Raw genomic sequence first — 24,711 nt, 5'->3', positions numbered from 1 at the left:
TCTTCAACACCTTGGATATCAGTTCTCTTCATAAAGTAGGTACTTGATAAGACTCTTTTTTTAAAAAGATTCATTTATTTACTTTAGAGAGAGAGAGCAGGGTAGGGAGGGGCAGAAGGGGAGAGAATCCCAAAGCAGACTCCCCACTGAGCATGGAGCCCTACACAGGATTAGAGTCCAAGACCTTGAGATCATGACCCAAGCTGAAACCAAGAGTTAGACCCTTAGCCAACTGAGCCATCCAGGTTCCCCCTCAACAAAATTCTTGATATTCTTATGTTTTTTATGTGTGGAAAATAGTGGAGACAAATGCCTAACATTACTATTTATCATGTATGCACATAAGTATACAGATGACTTGGTTTCTTTCCTACTCTGAATGTTACTGTTATGAACTGAACTGTGCCCTGCCCCCTGCCCAATTCATATGTTAAAGTCCTCAAACCAAGTGAGAATGTAACCATGTTTGGAGACACAGATTTTAAAGGGATAATTAAATTAAAATGAGTTCCTGGTGTGCCTGGATGGCTCAGTAGGTAAGGAGTCCAACTCTTGACCTCAGCTCAGGTCATGATCTCAAGGTGGTGGGATTGAGCACTAAGGTGGGCTCTGAACTCAGCTGGGAGTCTGCTTGTCCTGTTCCCTCTACCCCCACTCCTGGCTCTCACTCAAATTAATAAAATCTTAAAAAAAAAAACATTAAAATGAGGTTGTTAGGATAGCCTCTAATCCAATATGGCTGGTATCCTTATAAGAAGAGGAAATCTGGACACACACAGAGGAAAGGCAATGTGAAGACTCAGGGAGGAGATGGTCCCCTACAAGCTCTGGAGAAAGTCCTGGAACATATCCGTCTATCATGGATCGTAGAAGAAACCAACACTGCCAATACCTTGATATTGGAGTTCTAGCCTCCAGAACTATGAGGAAAATAAGTTTCTGTTGTTTGGGCCATCAAGTCATATCTTTTATGACAGTCTTAGTTAAAGAGTACACTATTATCTCAGCCTCAGAAGAGTTTACTAGGATTAAAATTAATCTGGTCTTTGGCAAGGGACAGGTGCTTGAAGAAAAAAAAAAAAACCCCCACAAAACACAAAAACAACCTAACTACAGAAGTTCAGCTTGGTAGAACTCAAAGATGGTTACAGGCAATAACAATTAAATCCAGAATAGTAATAAGAACTAGAGATACCAATACCACAATGTATGAAAAAGAATGATGTAGGAGGTAATATCCATATTTCCAGGACGGCAGTTGGCCTCAGGGAAGTCAGTATCTAGACATTCAGTTTCTAATTACTGGACAGGGATTGGTGAGGGCAAGGCAAGGTTGTTCTAGATGGACTTGGGCAGCAGAATTAGATCCAAGAACATAACCAAAACATGGCAAAAATGTAGCGCTTGGGCTCAGGAATCTGTTAGAAGTCAGATTGTTAGGACTGGGTCTAGACTGCAGACAGAACAAGTAGTTGGACTGCTAAATGCTAATCCTCAGAAGGTCTGGCTGGAGCTAGGGACAAGATGAGTTCCAAGCTCTTCCAGATACAAAAAGAAGATGGCTACAGGGGCTAGGAAATCAGGCAGACCTCAACACCCATAATGTCTCCTTCTCTGTTCATTAGTGTGGGAAAAGAGGGATTTTTTTTTTTCCTCCTGAAGTTTCTCCCGGGTCTAAGATTCTGTTATTCTGTTAAATTGAACCAAAAGTAAGAACAACCTTTTCATTCACTGGATAAAATGGGTCAAAAACACTGCAGTATGATTCTGCATTTTAAAAGGATACTGAGGAACAACTTACTGAGATAAAATAGTGGCACTAAAATCTTCAATATCAAGTCTTTTTCTAAATATACTTTGAAACATAAATGTTTCCCCTTAAAATGACCTTTAGTTATAAATCTTTTAAAATATTCTATGTTAAAATTGTAAGCATATATTATATATAAAGTTTGTGTGATTATTTTTGAAAATGTAGCCCAGATTTTAATTTAGTTTTTCCTGATTCAAGAATAGGAATCTCTTTTAGATGTAACTAAATGACTAATATTTCCAGCTATAGATTATTTTAGGAGAAATATTATTGGGTATAATCATGTTAGACTTACAGACTTCATTTCTTTTCTTTTTATAGAATTTCCTTTTAATCACAGCTCTTGTTTTAGAATCAAGGCGATTTTTTTAGTAGTTATATATTGGGCAAAAATTGTAACTCTGAAAAAGCCAGCTTCTCACCATGATGACTTCCAAAATTTGCTTAACACATATTCTTAGAAATTAGAAATTAGCCTGTTGGCTCAGACCACACACATGCACACACACACACAGAGTTATTTGTGTCCTCTCAATCTCTTCCTAAGATTTATATTGCACAGATGGTTAAAACAGCTAATGTCCATTCCATATCCACTGTAAGAAGAAATTAGTCCTCAGAATCCCTGTAAGGCATATAAACTGTAGCATCTAACAGCCTAAATCATGCCTCTTTCATTAGTTGAAAGGGAGAAAGAAACTCATCTGTCCCTCAGCAACAGCAGATAGTAGTCTCCCTTCTCTTTTGTGATAATTCTCTTTGCTACCCTCTCTAATACCAAAGAAAACCAGGACAGGTAAAACTGTTGGACAGGTAAAACTACTAAATGTCATCCTGTTCAACTGCTGGCCCTACAGCAATCTCTTTCCTCTGAATAGATTAAGAGGGTAAATTTAAAAAGATGTTAGAGAAAGCATTGGGTTGAAAGTTAAGAAGTAGAGGCAGAGGTCTATAGAATTGTGTTTTATCAGCATCTGTGTGAAATGGGTCGACCCGAAGTACCTAAAAGGAAACAGGACAAAAGAAATAAGGTGGGTTCTTCTGAGAGACCCACTAAGGGCAGGGGTTATGTTCTAATCATATTGTCCCAACGCCTGATAAGTGCCTATCATATAGTAGAAACTCAATAAAAGTTAAAAGAGAAGCCAATTCTCTTATAATTCTATGTGGATCTATCGCTGTTTTGAAGTTCTGGAAGCTAAAATGCCATTTATGAAAGGCCCCAGAAGATACCAAAACTAGTTATTTGCAACTTAATAAAGGGGATGTTAAATAGCAGTTTATGTTTTCCTATTCAAATGGGTATCAAATTATTGCATACACAAGATGAAAATTAAATAAAGGCTTGATACATAGCTACAATAATTCATTTCCCCTCACATACCTTCAGCCCACGCTATCAATTCCACTTCTCAAAATTATTTTCAAATATTTATTTTCTTAGTCCTTCAAAGTACTTTATTTTTTTAGAAATAATTTTCCCTATATGTTGACTGCCTTATTGGAGATATTATCTACTGCTTTCTAATAGTAAGATAATATTTATGGTTAAAACTTAGAGACTATTTTTTTAAGATTTATTTATTTATTTGATAGAGAAAAAGAGACAGAAGAAGCAGTGGGAGAGGCAGGCAGAAGGAGAAGCAGGCTCCCCTGCTGAGCGGGGAGCCTGATCTGGGACTCAATCCCAGGACCTTGGGATCATGACCCTAGCGGAAGGCAGATGCTTAATTGACTGAGTGACCCAGATGCCCCTCATTAGAGGCCTTAGCTCACTTTATGTCCTTTTGCTTTCAAAAGCCAACAGTTTTATTTCTCCTTTTATACTTCTGTATTTAAATATACATAATCCTGTATTTCTTGTCCTAAAATTTGAACAGGCTGTTTTAACTTTTGAACATTTTAGATGAGAATATTCATGTGTTAACTGTACTTCTCCCCTATCCAAATCCTTTCACCCACCATGTTGGTCAGTTTTATCTTTATTTTGACATGGACAAAAAAATTTTTTTTATTTTTTTATAAATATATAATATATTTTTATCCCCAGGGGTACAGGTCTGTGAATCGCCAGGTTTACACACTTCACAGCACTTTTTTTTTTAAAGATCTTACTCATTTCTTTGACAGAGAGAGAGTGAGAGACACAGTGAAAGAGGGAACACAAGCAGGGGGAGTGGGAGAGAAAGAAGCAGGCTTCCTGCTTAGCAAGGAGCCCGATGTGGGACTCCATCCCAGGACCCTGGGATCATGACCTGAGCCAAAAGCAGATGCTTAACAACTGAGCCACCCAGGCACCCCAATGCAGACAGAATATTTATTCAATTATGTAAACATATATAAGTATTCAATGTAGAATGGAGTTTATTCTACAAATTGAAAAACAGTAAGGGGCACTTACCATATTATTACATATAAATACTCCAGAACCAGGTAAAAATAATGTACAGAAGTTTCAATTTCCTTTTTTAGGTATGAACTATCAGTTCAGAGGAATTGTGCCTAGGTTAATACTTGAGTGTATCAATTATTTTAATTTAATGTCATATTTTTGTTTGCTTCATATTTGAAACTTTATTTTCCTTAACAGTTTTTTTTGTTTGTTTACTTTTCTCTTGTTCTCAGTCTTTGTTCCTTTTTATTGTTGAAAAAAGAGACAGCCTTTCCTTACCTAGTCAATAACGTCATGTAACTCATCAGTCATTGGATATTTCTTAGAATCCATGACATCATCCTTAATAAAGATTTTCTTTGAGGAGCCTCCTGGAAATGGTCTCTGGTTTTAATTTTTACGGCTTGCTTTCTACACACAATGTCATTCAGAGATTTCTTTGCACTGGATTCCTGGGATAGCTCCGCTATTTCTTGTTTCTAATTTGTCCCACTATTTAAATTATTATTCTAAGTTTTCTTGAATATCGATACATCTTTAAATAGATGTATCCATTTCTCTGAAGGAAATTGCAAAGTAGGTTTCCTGAGAACCTGGAGGTGACTGATGGTTTGGCTGTGCACAGGATTTTAGTTTCAAAGGGTTTTGATCCATATACCTTAATACAAAGGTATTAAACAGTTATAGTCTAGAATCTACTGCTGATCGAAGTCTAAGGCCAGTTTAACCCTTCCTGTTGTGTAAATGACCTAGTTTTTTTCTTAACCTCTAAAAGTTTGTAGATTTTTTTCCCTTATTCCTTGGCATTTTTAACGGTGTTAAACTTTCTCCTATGTTTCACAATTATAACCTCTGGACTCATCCTCTGAGCTCCTATGTGTTTCCTCATGGGTCAGTTTCAGTTTCACGTTTACTTCTTTTTTTGAACCGAAAGAGGTTTACAGGCTTTGCATCAGCTGTTATTCTAATATCTCAGATCAAGTTATTTCACTTCTGGCTAGGAGAATCAACTCATACCTGCCGCAAGTTTGGGATCTTCAGTCCGGCTATATAGTCTCATATCTTGTCCAGATATCCCTGTCCAAGCACGTCAGTGTTAAGGGTTTTGGTACGCAGGGCTTTCCCTTTAAACTTAGTTAATAGGGACGCCTTGGTGGCTCAGTTGGTTAAGCAGCTGCCTTTGGCTCAGATCATGATCCCGGCCTCGTGGGATCGAGTCCCACATCGGGCTACTTGCTCCGCAGGGGGCCTGCTTCTCCCTCTGACTCTGCCTTCCACTCTGTCTGCCTGTGCTCGCTCTCACTCTCTCTCTCTCTTACAAATAAATAAATAAAATCTTTAAATAAATAAATAAACTTTAGTTAATAACTTGAATTTTTCAAAAAATATTTTACACAGAGTATCTGTGTGTTGGGCGAGGAAGCTGCCCTGGGGGTGGGGCATAGGCATTTCGGGATGTGTCAAACTTGACCAGGAATGTGGCATTTCATACTGTTTGGTTTCTAAGCACCCTTCTGCTCCTGCACTAACTTCTTACTTGTAGGGTCTACTTACTCATCTTGATTTTTTTTTTTTTTTAGCTCCTCCTGCTGGTGCTCTTCATAGTTTGTGGCCTTTGTTGTTCAATCATGTTGAAGACGGACTCCTGGCTGGATTTCTGTGTGTAGCTGGTGAGAATTTCCACGTAGGTCTTTTTAGCCACGCTGCTGTAATGGACACTAACAGCATCTCCAGCATCTGTGAATGAATGGAGCTTGGAAGCTGGCAGCCTTCACTTTAGGGTAAACGACATATGGAACTCCGCATTAAGCCATATGGGTGCGGGGGCAACAACTCGATTCTCTGGCTTTTGCTCAGGCGGTTCACTGGATTTCTTCTGGATTTATACCTGGGACTTCAGTGAGGGGCTGCTCTTGCTGTCGGGTAGGGGGTAAAGAGGAGGAGGGAATGGTAAGGAGAACAAACAGAGTGATGCAGTTGCTCTGTCAACAAATATTGAATGCATCTGCCAGTCTGAAGCTCTCCTTCTCACTTCCTGCTCCACAGACTCTGGCATCTGGGTCTCAGGTTTTCGTGAGGTGCTTCGTGGCAAATAGTCTTCTTCACTACCACACTCGCGTTCACTTGAAAACCTCTTATGTCTAAAAGTAGGAGCTAGAGTGTATTATGCTAAGGGAAATGAGTCAGTCAGAGGAGGAAATACTGCATAATTTCACTCATATGTGAAATTTAAGAAGCAAAAGAGATGAACATAGGGGAAGGAGAAAAGAGAGGGAGAGAAACAGGGAAGCAAACCAGAAGTGACTCTTAACTATAGGGAACACGCTGAGGGATGCTGGAGGGGAGGTGGGTGAGAGGTCGGGCTAAGTGGGTGATGGGTATTCAGGAGGGCAACTGCTGTGATGAGTACTGGGTGATATATGTAAGTGATGAATTACTAATTCTACACTGGAAGCCAATTTTATCACATATATGTTAACTATTAAATTTAAATAAAAACTTGAAATAAAAAATAAAAAACACAAAATAAATAAAGCTGGGTAGGCTACTTTCTTCTTTCCATTCTAAAAACATCTCATCTGCTCATAGCTCACTTTCTTTTTCTTCATTTTTATGGGATCTCATGGGGTAAGAAAAATCAATGCTTAGGTTTGGGTAGTCATTTGAAGATGAAGTCTTTTAAATTATTATCGTTTTCAGCTTACAATTTATTTTTAAATGTCTGTAGCCAAATTCTTACCAAAGAACCTGATTTTATCTCTCGATAAAGTCCCAATAAGAATCCTCTAGATAGCCAATAAAAAAATGTCATGAAGGCAGAAACCATGGCTATATGTGTGCATTTATTTATATAATCACTGTACCTCTAGAACCTAGCACTGGGTGCCTGGAATGCAGTAGGTTTTTATAGATATTTTGTTTAATATCATGTGTATCATCCAATATTCATGTAATATTACATATAAACTAATATATAAATAAATCTGACCAAATTTTTTAATTGCAAGTTAAGTTATAGGTAGAAGGACCAAGACTACCAAAAGGATATAAAATACATTCCTCACTGTCAAAATACACAAGTAACTCAGAAGCTTTTGGTCAGAATCAAAAGTTCTGTCAACGGTAGGCATTGTACTGCTGGAGCACAAAGAAGATACTCCCAATATTTTAATGTTTAATGTTTAAAGTTTAATGATTAAAAAATAACATAAAGAGTTACATTTACATTTAAAGAATTTAGTACCCGATTTTTACAAGGGTTTCCAACTCTTGTTCCTGATTCCCCAATGATTAAGTTGTCAGGTACACAAACTTAATAGTCAATAATTCACAATACCTAAACCCTATACTCTGGCCCATGGAAACAGTCTTTGTCTTTAGGGGGAAAGTTCACACCTGGTATTAAAAGTCCATAGTCTTATTTGATACCCTTGCAGGGATCATTTCTTAGAGTAATCCAGATATCACATGCTCCTAAAAGGACTGCTAAACACTGCCTAGCAGTAATAGTTACAAACAAACCAGTTAGCCCTTGTTAGACAGGCTGACCTCAGGCCGTGCACAGAGGACTTTAAAAGGAATAATCAATTTGTGTTGCATTTTCTGAGTTTATTCAAAGTCAGTAAGCGGGAGGGGATAAGAAAGGAAATCCTGTTATCCAATGTCAGGCTCTTCTTCCAACTGGCTCTGTCAGAGGATTTATACTTTAAGTTCCTTGTTAAGTTTAAGTAGCTTACTCCCCTGATCAAGACAGCAAAATTTCCGTGTTTCTTCTCAGAACTGGTGCCATTTCTTTCTCTCCTCTACACTGGCACCATCTTTGTCTCTTTCTTTCTTCTCAGACCTCTCTACTCAATTCCTTGAAGCACAAATCTTTACTAGGCCTTGCCCCAGTGGGTCATATTACACATTTCGTTTATACTCAACTGCTATCTTATAAACAAGAATTAGTTCACTATCTTTTTCTTCAAAAAGAAATGTATGTTTTAACGTTTATAAGCTAAGAGACAAAGATGCCCAATTTTCCCCAGATGGCTAAAGCAATATGGCATTCACTTTGAAAACATGTGATAACTGACCTCAATTTTGAGACAAGCCCATTAGAGCTCACTGTTAATCCCTCTGTGTGTATGGGGGGGCGGTATATGAGTGGAATTATACCATACATAAAAGATTATATTGAATATAAAGGCTGTGTTGCCTTCCAGATGCCATTTGACTAGGTTATTTTTTTGTTGTTGAATTTTAGGACATAGCAAAATTATATCAACACACCTAGAAAAAAATGTTCCTTTGAGGTATTTATTAAACTGCAGAGAAATTAAACACATTTCATGGTGTAGTTTTCTTTGCTTATTTCTCTACAGAATATAAACTCTATGAGGGCACGAAACGTATATTTCATCCTTCTTTTTTAAAAAGTATTTAATTTTTTTATTCACATACAACATATTATTAGTCCCAGGAGTACAAATCTGTGAATCGCCAGGTTTACACACTTCATAGCACTCACCATAGCACATACCTTCCCCAATGTCCATAACACCACCACCCTCTCCATATCCCCCATATTTTATCTTTTATAAACATCAGTTTATATATGGAAAGTGTTAAATACATATTTGCTGATAAAAAATAAACCAACTGCATAATGATAAAATTAGAATAATAATATCAATGACAAAAATGGTATATACACAGTAAGTAGCTACCTTATGCCAGTGATATGGTCTAAATGTTGTGTCCCCCCAAAATTCACATGTTGAAATCCTAAACCCCAGAGATGATGTATTAGGAGGCAGGGCCTTTAGGATATACTTAGGTAGCAAAGGTGGGCCTTCATAAATGGGATAGTGCTCTTATAAGAAACCCCACAGCCCCTTAAACCAAGTGAGGAAATAGCAAGAAGGTACTAGCTATGAACCAGGTGGAGGGTTTTTAGCAGAACTCGACCAAGTGGGCATATTGACCTTGGACTTCCCAGCCTTTAAAATATAAGATATAAATTTCTGTCATTAATACACTACCTAGTCTGGAGCAAAACAACAACAACAAAAGCAACTTTTTTTTTTTTTTTGGAGCCTGAACAGAATAAGAGAGCCAAGCACTGTGTTTAATGTTTAATTATATGTGTAACTCTTAAACTGAACTAGCAAATGAATGGATGTAAAACTGTGCCTTACAACAAATAAGAAATATATATTTGGTTTTAGTGAAGGTTCTAGTAAAGAGCTTCTAAAATCACTGGGGTTTTCTGGGGTGCTTCTGTGGCTCAGTGGGTTAACCATCAGCTTTTGGCTCAGGTCAGGATCCCAGGGTCCTGGAGTCTAGCTCCTTGCTCAGTGGGGAGCCTGCCTCTGCCCCTCTCCCTGCTTATGTTCTTTCTGTCTTTGAAATAAATAAAATCTTTAAAAAAGTTAAAAATAAAAAACTTGGAATTCCCGAAGTAATGAAAGCCATAAAGGTATCTTTTCTTAGGTTAATGAGGTGACTATTAATACATATGCTTCAGAGGCCTGCACTTACCAAGGTGACTTTTGGAGCACACGTAAGGATGGGGACTGGTAGCTTGGAGAACCAATCATGTGATTTGAGGATTGGAACTACAAGGTTCCAGTCCCCTGACTTCCTGGAAGAAAGGGACTGGAGGTTGAACCAACTGCCAATAGCCAATGAGTTAATCAACTCTGCCTACTAGGTTCTGAGAACTCCCAGGTAGGGAGCACATGGAGGTGCTAGGGGCATGGCATACCTGGAGAGGGCATGAGAGCTCTGTGCCCTTTCCTCAGAACCGGCACTATGCATCTCTTCCACCTGGTCATTCCTAAGTTATATCATTTTATAATAAACTAGTTACCTAGAATCCAAATGGTTTCCTAAATTCTGTGAGCATCTCTAAGAAATTAATCAAACCCATGGAGCGGGTTGTGGGAGCCTCTGATCTACACCTGTCGGTGAGAAGCACAGGTAACAACCTGGGCTTATGACTGGCATCTGAAGTGGGGAGCAGTCTTTTGGGACTGAGCCCTTAACCTGTGGGATTTGAGGCTATCTCTAGGTAGAAAACGTCAGAATTGAATTAAGTTGAATTCACTAGGACATCTTGCTGGTATATGAGAATTGCTTGTTGGTGTGGCAAGTCATTCATTCTCTCTCTCTCTCTCTCTCTCACACACACACACACACACACACACACACACACACACACACGGGAACTGAGTCCATAATCCAAAATAATGGGCTATAATTAAAATGCAATTTCAATTTGTCTCCCACTGCCCTTTAAATTTTATTGTATGGGGATAATCTTCCCTTGACCCTGAAACTCAAAACATGGCATCCACTCTCCTAAGACAACTCTTCCCAAACCAGTTTTCCTCTTCTTGTTCCATTAATCTTATAGGACATAAAAATAGTTTTTACCTTTTCTTTATGTCTTATACATATGAGTGATTATCTCACACTCATTGTGATATTAGATATTTATGTACAGGTTCCACAAGAAAAATCAAAACAGGAAGAATGTTAATGTAGCATCCTACTTTACATGCATCATCTCATGAAAACCCTCAATAATCTTACCACGTGGATAGTGGACACTCTTGTCTCCATTGAGCCCACCAGCAAACTAGTACTTACAGAGGTTAAGTAACTTGTGCAGAGTTTCAGTACACTGTAGATTATCATAGCTGGTTCCCTAGATCGTCCTTTAAGTAGACAATGGTGGGGTTTGGTAATAAAGCCTTTAATCAATATTACAGAGAATGGAATTTCTAATTCATTTTGAAGGAGGAAAATGTCTCTGCTACAGAGACAGAAATACATTTTGTAAACACTGAGTTGGGATCAGTTAAAATATTAGAATAAGGCAACTATTTGATTGGAGTTTATTTTCAAGGCATTTATTGAAAATGAGATTCATTATAAGAGAAAAGAGTTGTTTGAGACAATGGCACATGTGAGGCTCCTGCGTTCCCAGAAGAGATTTAAGTCCAACTTCAGAGGTGTGTGTATAGTCACCAGTGTTCCCAGAATGGTAATTCCAAAGGAAGGGAAAGAGGGAGCAAAGGCAGTAAGTTCCTCACATTATACCAGCTCCATCCTTCCAATTACCCATGCCACTTGTCATTTTTTTTCTTTCACAATCTGTCGGTATTGTGAATAGTTGTGAGAATCAATTTGGTCTGATTCTATGCCCACTGTGATTTAAAATACATATTCAGTAAGAACTGATGTAGAGTCCTTACTTTAAGAAATGGGAAAATATACATATATATAAATATACATAGTTATATCCATTAAGAGTTACCTGCACACCAATTAAGCATACCCATTTACACTTTTATTTAATATTTTATTATTTCAGGGGAGAAACATATGTGTTTATAAAACAATGCTAAGGCACAGAAGGCAGCAAGAGTATTGTCACCATGTGATTTTTTAAAGATTTATTTATTTTAGAGCAGGGAGAGATGGGGGTAAGGGCGGTACAGCAGAGGGAGAAGGAGAAGACAACTTCCCACTGAGTGTGGAGCCCCAGTGGGTCTCCATCCCACAACCTTGAGATGACCACCCCAGCTACAACCAAAAGTCAGATCTTCAACCAATGGAGCCACCCAGGTGCCCCACCATGTGACTTTTAAAAAGCTCATACACAATATGCATAAATATATGCACACTGACTTATAAGTCAAACATAAGTCACAGAAGGTATGCTTAAAGAGCCAAATGATCCCCAATACATATAATACTTTAATTTCTGTCTCCCACTGTCCTAACAATTTTATTCCATGGTAACAGTCTTCCCTTGACCCTGAAACTTACAACATGATATCCACATCCTGCTAAGTATTCCCATATCACTGTCCCAAAACAGCTATTTTAACTTGAGATGCAGTAATTATGACGGAGTGGACTTTCTTAACTATTCCGAAATACATATATCCATTCACCCATACATCTGTATATACATCCAGCCATCTATCTAGACAGATAAATACCTAGATGGATATATGTTTGTATATGTCTATCTATCTATCTATCTATGTAGAGAGAGAGAGAAACTAGACAAAGAGGACACAGCAGTTTGAAAATAGAGAAAATGAGAAAGCAAAGTTACTTTTTTATAAATTTGTAATATTTAGTATATAATTTAACAACTCTAAGACAGGCCAGAAATCTCTAAAAATAGTTACTCCACATTATTACTAAGAAACATTACAACAAAGATGATGACCACCACTACCCAATTTAGGACTGTGGCCAAATTAAATGGGAGTGAATAGCAAAATGAAAGAAATACATAATTTCAACATTAAATTGAAGTATTTTCTAGACCAGTGTTATGTTATCTAAAGGAACTTTCTGTGATAATTGCTCTTGAGCACTGAAATGTGGCTAGTGTAACTGGGGAACTGAATTTTTAAGTTTCTTTAGTTGTAATTAATTTAAATAGCAACATGTGGTCAAGGTATTGCAGATGGCAGAACAAGACAAAAAAAAAAAAAAAAAAAGCCAGCTTATCACACAATGCTCCAAAATGTTTTGTAATGTGATAGGTAAAATAAACTTTGAACTACAAAGTTACTATCCAAACAGTATATAACATCAGCATGGTACACTTTCTTCACAAGCCGTGAAGAAGATTGACCCAAAACTTGAAAAATACAAACTTGAAAAATACTACGTCGCTGGAGTATCACACCACTAAAGTTAAAATAAATAAATAAATAAAAGGGTACATTCCCCCTTTTCAGGAATAGTTTTGGTTTTCTAGAAAAGTGTTTCCCCTAAAATCCACCCCAAAATAATAGCTTAAAAACACAAGACTGCACACTGAACTTCCCAGAATGACAAGAGCCAAAGTCTTTAAAAACTTTTGTAACCCAAATTTGAAGCTTGTGATTATGTTTCAAAATTCTACCAAAAAGAAACCTAGCAAGCAAAGCAAGCTAAAACCTTCTACTCTGTTCTCTGGGAGGCTGTGTCTGTAAGCATTCCACGCCGCACTTTTTTCCCCACTTCCGTGGAACTATGGAGATGTAAAGGACATACCGCTCCGTATAAATGTTAAGATATACCGCATAATGATCTGACAGCCAAATGAGTACCAAAGTTTCGCTAGCATCCATCTTCCTACCTAGCTAGAATTCGTTTTCCCCCTGGGATGTGAACTTTCCGAATCTACCCTCAGAACTTTCTAACACACCATACTGCAGTGTTAAGTACTATCATCACGTTACACCTTTCGACCCGCACTTCTCCCCCCCGCCCACCCCGCACACACGCGCCTCGGATCCCGCTGCGCGCGCACCTCCGAGCTCCGCACACCCGCGCCTGCGGGGCCCCGCACACGCCGCGCGCCTCCGAGCTCGGCCTGGGCGCGCCTCCGAGGCGCAGCCGCGTCCCGGTGCCTGCGGGAGCCGCTCTCCGCCTTACCTTTCTCGCTGACGCTCTCGCTCTCGAGCTCCACGTCCTCGCAGCTGGTGTACTCCGGCGTGGACACGCCCTCCTCCTCGGAGCTGCTCACGGACATCTGCCGCTTCTTGCCGCCCCTCTTGGAGCGGTGCGGCTTGGGCGGAGACGGCCGCACGGACTCGGACTGATCAGAGCTCAAGGAGTCGTTCCGCAGCATCGTCTCCACCTTCTCGCGCTTGGACTTCCTGATGAGGACGGCGGAGCTGGGGTCCAGGCGGCTCTGCTTCCTGAGGGGCTCCTGGGCTTTGGGCTCCAGGGCTTCTGCGGGGACCGGCCCATGCCTGGGTGCCGGCGGGCTGTGGTTCGTGAGCTGCTTGGCGCCCGGCGCCCTGGCTTCCGCAGTCCTCTCGACCGAATAGGCCCGCGGCGACTCCGGCGGCGAGGCCCTGGCGGCGGCCGGGGCGCGCTTGCCGGCCTTGCTCTCGGGCAGCGCGGTGCCCGCCTCCGTGCGCGGGAGAGCCACGTCGCTGTGGCGCCGCTCGTGCCTCGCACGGGACACGCGGGCGTGCATGCGCATCTGCTGCTCCTCCGGCGGCGGCTTCACCGGGTACCGCGCCAGGTTCGGATCGCTGCGGTACCTGGTCTGGTACTCCTCCTCTTTCCTCTGCTTCTCGTCGTCCGCCGCTTTGCGGTCCTCTCGCTTTTCCGGCACGTCCGGGTAGTCTTGTGACCGCCCTTTCTCGAGCCTTCGGCTTTCCCGCCTTTCTTTCCGCTCGCGTTCTTCCACCGCCCCCTCTCCCGGCGGCGCTGAGGACTTGGGCACGCGTTTCCGCTCGCTCTTCGGGGCTCCTTTACCGTTCTGCTCCGAGAGCCCCGGAGTCTTCTTCCTGTGATAATACGGGGACGTGAAGAGGGAAAGCAATGTATAAAGCTACAAATGGAGACCAGATCTAAGAAGCGTCGTTTCTTCGCATTCCATTTAAATCCTTTCAAAGGACTCGCTAGAATTTGACGTCTAATTAAGCCAGTTGATAACCACATTAAACTATGTATCTGATTAGCTTTCTAAATAAAGCTCTTTACAGAACAGCATCCCAAGGAACTTTAAAAAGTTGTTTTCACATTTCAGATTCTCCATAAATTAGCTAGATGAATAAAAAGGACCAATAAATTAATAAGTTGTATGCCAAATTCTGCTGTGAATGAAAGACTTAAAAATGTTTTAGATGAAATTAATATGGGTAATAACATAGTACCAAAAGATAATACACACGTCAGCTCAATTCTAAATATATACTTGATATATACATAGTGACAATCTATCATAATAGAAACTTTTAAAGAAATGTGAATACAAGTATGTCCATTTCAAAAACTAAATCTAGTGGCACTTCTTTAATAGTAGAACAGAAGTAATTTTAACAAGGTCATGTGCACCTAAATAATTTTAAGGGAGTTTGTTAGGAAATAAATGATTGAACCTTAGCCTTCATTTTACCTTCCTTGGGCAAAAATAATAGAAATACTGAAATGTTTCTAATTATTATTCATTTTTCCTCCCCCTTCCTTTCCCTCTCCCCCATTTAAGAACATAATGTAAAACAAAAACAAAACAAAAAACAACCCACAACCCCCCCCACACACACACACACAACAGTTTTGTGTTCCACTTTTCTCCCCATAAGGTTGAAGGCACTGCAAAGATAAAAGGTTCTGGCAGTCTTTAAATATTGTAGATATCTCACTCATTTGCCCCTTTCAGCCCATTCTTGTACATTGGAGTGCCCCTAATTTGGGAAAGTTCCAGCAATTATACCAGAAGTTACAAAAAGTAGAGGCCTTGTCCAAAGTGTCCTGACACTACATGATAAACCATGCTATTAAGGTGGGAACAACCTAAGCTTTTCTGTTCTTTTTTATTTTATTTTATTTTATTTTGAGGCCCATAAAGGGCTTTCCAAAGGGAACATCTTTTGACTGAAAGTACAAAAGCAGACATTATCCATAAAAATCAAGAAAAAGGGCACCTGGGTGGCTCAGTTGGTTAAGCAACTGCTTTCAGCTCAGGTCATGATCCCGGAGTCCTGGGATCTAGTCCCGTATCAGACTCCCAGCTCCACGGGGAGTCTGCTTCTCCCTCGACCTTTTCCCCTTTCATGCTCTCTCTTACTGTCTCTTTCTCTCAAATAAATAAATAAAATCTTTTTAAAAATCAAGAAAAAAATACAAGATGATGAAAAGGGCAATTTCTATTGCGGGTTACCAAATTACCTTGGGGTCAGTTTGAGGAGGGTCTAGTAATAATGGAAAGAAAAGGTGAAGGGTTTCAAACAGCATAAGTAAGCAAAATAGCATGGCAAATTGTGCTGTGGACATTTAGTTCACAATGGTCTTTTGAAGTGAAAGGGATTTTCATCGGAGGGTGTAATTCCAAGGGTGGCTCTGCAGTTTTACAATGTAAGTTAGAGTCTAAAAAGTATCATGTATCAATGATCAAACATTGTTTCCGTAAGAGTGAGAGGATTGTACCACAGACATTTAGTAGATCATTAAGGCTTGTTTGAAGCTTATACTGAATCCATTTACTTTCTTTGAAATGCTGATAAATAATGCTTACCTTGCAAAGCTCATATGAGCATGAGAAAGACCATCTGTGAAAGTGCTTTGTGGAAAACTAGAGTGTCATGAAAATGGAAGGAGTTTGGCAGTCTTTCTGATCTTTGCTTCCCTGAGTATGCCTTTCCTCACCCCTCCCTCTATCCCATTTCCATTAACTCTCGATGAATAATTCTTCAACAATCATTGTAAACCAACTAATAACCTTCTTTTGGTCTCACTTACCTCCCCAAAGTTGCCACCCATCTCTTCTTTTCCTTCTATACCCCCAATGACCTCAGTATTTTCTTAAGTATTTATATCATCAGTAAGTAGCTTTTATAATCAGTAACAGCATTTGTCCCTAACAATCTTCTTTAAATTTCATCTAAAATGTTACTTGCTTCTCCATCCTTATTCCTGCAATCTTTGTAGTTGTTTTTTTTAAACCATATATCAAAAACAGGTTTCATATTTTCTCTTTAAAAACTCAACAGCTCCAAATTATTTTATTTACAGGTGTCATTTTCTGATCAATCCCAAAGTGCACTTTTAATATTTTTGTTTCTTTTTAACTCACCAGTCTGTCACCAAAAGCTATCCATTATACCTTCACTGAACTCTATCTGGTGTACTCTCCACATAGTTTAGGTGCACTCATTCTCTCTTTCTGAAATGTCCCCTTCTACCCTCTCTACCCTATAACTCCCGGAAATCCTAGAAAGCTTAATTCAGAAGGCACCCCCACTTTCCTGTGGCTTCCAAAGTACTATATGTATTTTCTAGGTTTGATCAAATCAGCCACCATACAGTTAATTGCCCAGGTGTCTGTCTTCCTCAGGATATTGTGTGTAGTCTTCCCTAGGGTCTTTCAGAAAAGAGATCATGTCATGGTCTTATTTATATTCTGATTCTTGGCACAGTGTTTGCTTATAGTAAACACACATTGGCTACTAGCTTGCAAAATGGCTTCTTTCATTGAATGCCAGCTTCTAAACACATGCTCCCACATAATCCTTGCCACAGCCCTGCAAGATGGGTTGTTACGGCCTAGTGTGACAGAACCAGGACTGGAAGATCTGCTTAACTTAGAAGTCCTTGATGTTGGAGCGCCTGGGTGGCTCAGTGGGTCAAGCCTCTGACTTCGGCCCAGATCATGATCTCAGGGTCCTGGGATCGAGCCCCACATTGAGCCCCACATCGGGCTCTGTGCTCAGCAGAGAGCCTGATTCCTCCTCTCTCTCTCTCTGCCTGCCTCTCTACATACTTGTGATCTCTGTCAAATAAATAAATAAATAAATAAATATCTTACAAAAACAACAACTAGAAAAAAGAAGTCCTTGATGCTATTATATGGGCTTTGCTTGAAACGGGGAACCAAAGTTCCTTGGCACCTACTCTCCCACACAGTGGGATGCATAAGGATTATACAAACATAAACAAAACACTTAGTCTAACAATATAAAGGTCCCCCAGACTACCAACCTCATAAATAAGGGCTATATCCTCCTTGTTAACACTGTCTCCCAGTGCATACCCTCCTGTCTGATCATAGATGCATTGTTGAATGAAGGAATGAATCAATTAAAGTAAATTATCTGATCACGTTAGCCCATGATTAAAACCCTCAGTAGCTTTCCATTATTCCTAGGATAAAATCTATAAAATTTAATCTGGCCAAAAGGCCCCGTCTGATTTGGGCCCTGATACCTAACCAGCCACCTGTCCTGGGCTCTCCCCTGCTCTCCTCTGCTACTCATACTCTTGGCAGTGGGCATCCTTTAGGTTCTCACATGAGAACTTGTTTCCTCAGGCCACATGCCTGTGCCTATAACTGCAGTCCTCATTTCAATCTTCAACTGATTCATTCCTAGTCACTTGTCAGAGCTCAGCATAAAAGAAATGTCCTCAAAGAAGGTACCTGTGTACCTTCCAGTGGGTCAGGTTCCCTCATACTCTCTCAGCACGCCTTCCATTAAAGTGCTAATTCTATAAGTGAATAAATGATTTAAGAGCTCTTCTGAGTTCAAGGCTGTAAGTCAGTATCTCACTCGGGTAACCTGTTTACCTGTGTACATGTTATGAAAGAAAAGCTTTTCAACAAAGGTCTCCTTGAGGAACAATGCTTTCTAGAGATGAACAAAGCACCTTAGGCCTGTTGCTGCCTTCCCTGTGGGGCCTGAGAAGTACCTCCACATGTTCCTCTTAATAGCAATTAAATTCTTGAAAATAGGTTTACTCTTAATACAAAACCTTGCCTTTTGCTTACAGGGTTAATGAACTATTACCTCTCTCTCGGAGGTTCACTTCTAGACCTGGATGAAATCGGCTTCTGCTCAGGCCCCACGGCTTGCTGTGAGGACTCAACCCCTTTGCTCCTGTCGGGTTGAGCGCTGGGAGGAGCTGTGTCCTGGGAGGTGGCAGCTGCTGTGCTCAGGGGTGTCTGAGACCGTGACCGCTCTTGGAGCCGTGCTTTCTTTTCTCTTGGTACCTCAGAACCAGCACCTGTAGCTGTGTCACTTAAAGTTCCATCCTGACTTGGCTGCTGAGGACCACTTCCAAAGAACCACGCCCCAGATTTGGTTAAGATTTCTTGTTGCTTTCGACATAAATTGCATACCCACATAACCTATTCAAAGAAGAGAGAACAACATAAATTTTCTATGCCATTGGGAAATAATTTCTCTTTAGCACATTAAAATATCTTTTAAGGAAAAGAAGAATGCTTGGCATCTTACTCCTTATCCTTGCAAATTTCTTATGAAAATGATCCTTGCACAAGTCACAGTCAAGTACATAGAGGCCTAGACTGGCACCCATGTGAAACCACAGTACCTCTAGGTTACCAGAGTAGAGTTGTTTCCTGGTGTTCTAACCCTGTAATTCTGATTTTCCTTTTACCTTGTACCCATCACATTTTGTAAGACTGAATCTGAAGTATCATTTAAAATGTATGTTAGTAAAAATGTTCTGAGCAGGGTTTGATTGATTCAAAAAATGCTGTAAAGAGCCATAGAATTAATATTTATGTACATAAGCCTCAGTGTCTTGAAGGATGTAGAAAATATCTGTCTTCTCAAAACTTATGTATTATTAAAGCCAGTATGAAAAGATATTCATATGGAACAAACAATATAAGGTAGGCAGAAAAGAAAAGGTCAACCTGTATATCTTCTCTAGCTTATTACTGCTACAGTGACCTCAGGTTTATATTGTGCTATAAAAGTTTCCACGCGCATATTTACTAAAGCAATAAATTTGGGGCTGGGTTTATTCATATGAGACCACTCCGATACCATTTCCACTAGAGATGCTACTTTGGAACAGTCATCCAGAAACACATCCACTGATAAATTAGAAAATGTTTTACCACTTAAAATAAATCTATACATCAGCTCTACTCTTGGTGACATTGAAAATGAATGCAAAAATGAGGACAGTAATGATAACAGAGATGATGAATAGTAATAGCAGCAAAACCCAGTAGACAGAGCTAAAACAGGTGCCTGCCGCCCCATGAGACTTTTTTTTTTTAAGTTTTATTTATTTATTTGACAGTGAGAGATCACAAGCAGGCAGAGAGGCAAGCAGAGAGAGAGGAAGGGAAGCAGGCTCCCTGCTGAGCAGAGAGCCCGATGTGGGGCTTGATCCCAGGACTCTGGGATCATGACCTGAGACCAAAGCAGAGGCTTTAACCCACTGAGCCACCCAGGTGCCCCCACCCCATGTTCTTCTCAAACAGCTCCATTCCCTCTGCCCTGTGGTATAATTCCACCTCCCTGTCTCAGAGGCTTTGCTCTGAACACAGGTCAGTTTTCCTTCCTACTTCAGAGACAGCATCTGCAGGAAAGGTTGTTCACCAAACTCCAGGCCCTTGTTTTCACAAATACTGACAGTGAACCATTACTCAAAAATATCACAAAAGGATGAATAAATCCCAGCTATATTAAGTGAGAACCAATATTAAGATAGTGAAAGATGAAGCCTTGTTTACTAGCAAAAAGAAGAAAATGTACTACTAAAAACCTTTGGTTGAAGAGGAGAAAAACTATAATGGTAGCTACAAAATAAGACAAAAGATAAAGTGAGAATAAGAAAAAGAGGGGAAAAAAGAATATATTTTGGGGGGCGCCTGGGTGGCTCAATGGGTTAAAGCCTCTGCCTTCAGCTCAGATCATGATCCTAGGGTTCGGGATCGAGCCCTGCATCGGGCTTTCTGCTCAGCAGGGAGCCTGCTTCCTCTTCTCTCTCTCTCTGCCTGCTTCTCTGCCTACTTGTGATCTCTGTCTGTCAAATAAATAAATAAAATCTTTGAAAAAAAAAAAAAGAATATATTTTTAACAAGGGAAATTTCATCTGTATGAACTATTAAGAACTGTTGCTTTCCAAGCCAGAAAACTCAAATGAATTCATACTATGGGGACAACTAAGACTTAAGAGATGTTTACTATAAAAAGTTTAAGATGGACACAGCTTATTAATTCATTCCTCTACACTTGCTTGGGTCATAAAATGAAATGAACTAGATTCACAAAAGCAGTTAGTTGAATTCCCACTTGCTAACATGTTGAACAAGGAAAACAGTTCATTTTATAAGCCTATAACAAAATAAAGGAATTATGGAATATATTTGTAATTCAAAATTCTTCTCAAATGAGGCAATATTATGCACAATGTATCATGATCTCTTCATGTCATAAATAAGGTCCCTCAGAAATTCTGATTGATTGAAGACAGTCTTATCAAGAATAACATTATAAAGGCAATATCCCCAGGCCAGGACTTCATGCCAATGATCCCAATTATCCTCTGCCCAGACCCTAGCTGGGGCAGGTGATATGCCACCTCATTGGTTGCCTCTTTAGCTGACAAAACAGCAATAAGGTCTGAAATCATGCAATTCAAAGAGATTGGTGAGAATCTTTTGACGATTTTAAATCACTAATTAGACGTTAAATTTGTATTTACTACACTATAAGCAAAATACTATTTATCATCAAAAGTAAGTCCTTGTCTAGAAAATACTAAAGTATATTTAGGATAAACATAAATTTCCCTTAAAGTCACCCAGAAAACACAATAAAATATACAATTAATAAAAAAATCCCAAAGTGGATTTAAATAAAGAATATATTTGTAATTCAATGAATTCAATGAATTTAAATAAAGAGGCAGAAAGGAACACTAAAATACTGATAAAAAGAAGGGTAAAGGAGACTCTTCTTTATACATCTGAATATTTTCTAGAAAATTGTTAGCATAATCTTATTTAGATTGTTTCATGTTTTTTTTTAAATTTTATTTATTGGGGAGCCTGGGTGCCTCAGTCAGTTAAGTGGCTGCCTTCTGTTCAGTTTGGGATTGAGCCCCACATCAGGCTCATTCCTCAGTGGCTTTTTCCTCTCCTTCTGTCTGCCACTCCACCTGCTTGAGCTCTCTATCTCTGTCAAATAAATAAATAATTATAATATTTAAATAAAAAAATATTATATTTATTTATTTGAGGGAGAGTGTATAGGCATGAGCAGGGAAAATAAGGTCTGGGAGTGAGCTAGAAGTAAGGTCCAGTCTTACAACCTTGAGATCATGACCTGAGCTGAAACCAAGAGTTGGATGCTTAACCCCCTGAGCCACCCAGGCACTCCGATTTTCATATTTTTTAAAAAAGATTTACTTATTTATTTGACAGAGAGAGAGACACAGCAAGAGGGGGAACACAAAAAGGGGAGTAGGAGAGGGAGAAGCTGGCTTCCCGCTGAGCAGGAAGCCCAATGAGGGGCTCTATCCTAGGACCCTGGGATCATGACCTGAGCCAAAGGCAGACGCCCAACAAATGAGCCATGCAGGTGTCCCCCAATTTTCATATTTTTAAGTGTCATAAAGATGGGCCAATGAAAAGTAATTGCCAGATTTGAGCAAGTTTCAAATTTTGAATATGTGTAGAATTGCCACAGGACTGTTTTATTAAAAGCAAACAAAATATGGTTATCATTAAAATAATATTAAATTACTAAATATCAAAATTCATTTAATTTCATTTCAAATTGATTCAAAAGGTTACAGTCAGTAACTAGAAGCAACTACCTTAATGTTTTTAAAATATTATTTATTCACTTAAGTCTGGATGTTTCATTAATTTTGTTTATTCTTAACACAGGAAAATTTTTTCCGATGCTTTATTTCCTTGGGTATACATTTAAAAATGTATATTTCAAGATTAATCATAAGTGTGGCCAATCTATACTCTAATCTGAAATCAAAATTAACTACAAAAATAAAAAACTTTTTATTAAATAAATAAAATAAAATCTCCCAGTCTCTACCATTAGTTATATAAATTACTCTTGCCACAGAGTTTTCAAATAAAGAAGAAACTCTTTATACACATTTTAAGGAAATTAGATGAAAATACAATAGAATATTTGTTGTACCTTTCAACATAGTTCATATCAAACATTTCAGGCATGTATAAAAATGGTCCAAAGAGTTGCTGAGAAACAACAGAAGTATGTATTTTTACAGATAGTTTTTGAGTTTATTATCAAGTATTATGCTTGCCTACAACTATAGGTAATCAAAAAAGTGGGATAATAATCCAAAAGTGGGATAGGGAGCCTTTCTTAACTTATTTTTTTAAAAAGGACAAGACACAAATATTTCTACAAAAAAATTCAATTTATTTAAAATACACACACACACACACACACACACACACACACACACCTTTTTAAAGACTTCACCGTGCCGGATTATATTCTGATTAATATAAGGGATGTGTTCCAAACTGATCTAAACCAAAACAAGTCTGTGTAATACCTCATCTTAACAATTTACAGATGTTAAGCAACAAACACAAACTTAAACGAAAGATTATTGTGATGAGACATGGCTTTTGAAACTCCATGCCATACATCAGAAATATGAACATGTGAAAATTTTATTCAGAACTTTTGCACTAACAGCATTTTAAATTCCATCTAAGGAATCCTTAAGAAATACAGTAGACCATTTTATGGGAGAAAAATGATATTCAGATGGAAGAAATACTTTATATTTTCCTTTGCATGAAATGTTTACAGATCTAGACACACAGAGCAGAAAAAATGAGCCTTAGATTTACTCTCAATTATATTAAACTAAGGTGATTCATGACAACGAGGTACAGAATTCCTATATTAACCCAAGCATGTTGCTTATAAAAATCCATCTGAGGTATTTAGATATTATAACATAAAAATAATATAAGCATGAAGATTTTTTTTAAAAAGATCAAGAGTGAAAATATTCACTTGTATTTAATACAGTATTCAAAAATAATTACACTACCATTTTGAAAAACATGAAAAAGAAAACAGGGGATACTCGACTTTATTACAGATGTTGCATTTTCTGAGTACTTATATTCATTTTCCTAACTCTCTCTATTCAGTGAAGGCACTCCTAGCAGAATCTGGGAACAAAATTATCAAGGTGATATTTCAACTTTTTTGACAATAGTAGATGAGATAGTAGGAAATAATCGGTAACTAAGTAGGTGAAAATGAGAGTTCTCTCTGGTACTTGTTTCAGTGTGTGTGTGTTTCTCCCAGTCTTTTGTTATTTTTGTTACTATTTCATGGGTGTATGGTTTCCCTTTTGAAAGTTTATAAAATATACGAGCACAGAAATGACCTGATATATATTAGGTTTTAACAGGGTTCCTTGGTTGCTGTGCTGAGTTAATCATAAAATGTAGGGAAGGAATTGTGGAATTTTTGTGAACTGAATTCTAATATTGCTATTTTTATTCTCTTTTGGCTCATCTTTGACAGATATGTTTCCCTATCCTTAGGTTATCTACTCATCTAATTTTGCTGAAGGCATATTTCTTTCTATATACAGCACAAGACTGAATCGTATTTTTTTTTATTCAATCCAAGAATCTTTGTGCTTTAGTAGCATCCAAATACATGCTGATACTTGTTTTCTATGTCCTGACTGACATTACAATATGTTCCTCCATTAGGACATAATACAAGGTATAAGATGTCCCTCCATTCATGGAAAGTAAATGCACACACCTGCACTCTGGATACCAACCCTTCTGCCCAGTGAGGACTTCATTCATTCACTTACCCTTTCATTTTCTTGTGTCTTCAATCTTGCTTTCTCTATTACTCCTTCCATCTTAGCACATAACTATTAAAGCATATAAAATAATCAAAACTTTTCTTTGAACTTATTCTCTCTCTAGTCACTTTTTCTCTATCCTCTTTAAAATCAAGTTACTTGAAAAAAAGAAATATAAGGAAAATAAAATCAAGCTACCTGATGAAGAAACCTAAATAAATATCCTCTCCACTTCCTTATATCCCCCTTATTTCTCAACAATCTGACTCCAGTCCCCACAGCTGTATTTAATTATCTTTCACAGACATTAGTGATCTCTTCGTGGTGCTAATTTCACTTATAGACACTGAATACATGAAATTTATGACTACCCATCTTTCTTGTT

At 38.7% G+C, this 24,711-nt stretch overlaps 1 protein-coding gene across 1 annotated transcript in view; it reads right to left on the bottom strand.

The window, feature by feature from the left end:
- RIMS1 (regulating synaptic membrane exocytosis 1) overlaps window positions 1-24,711 on the bottom strand; it is a gene marked incomplete at its 5' end in the record, with an annotated part of 498,114 nt that overhangs the window by 198,966 nt on the left and 274,437 nt on the right. Inside the window, 2 exons of the mRNA XM_082729765.1 lie at window positions 13,450-14,509; window positions 18,506-18,846. Of these exons, the coding sequence (XP_082585891.1) occupies window positions 13,450-14,509; window positions 18,506-18,846 (1,401 nt within the window). The remainder of the gene's footprint in view (window positions 1-13,449; window positions 14,510-18,505; window positions 18,847-24,711) is intronic.

The sequence above is a fragment of the Mustela nivalis genome (genome assembly GCF_964662115.1).
Source record: "Mustela nivalis genome assembly, chromosome: 5".
In the NCBI taxonomy this organism is placed as follows: Eukaryota; Metazoa; Chordata; class Mammalia; order Carnivora; family Mustelidae; genus Mustela; species Mustela nivalis.
This window is presented reverse-complemented; position numbering and strand designations above follow the sequence as displayed.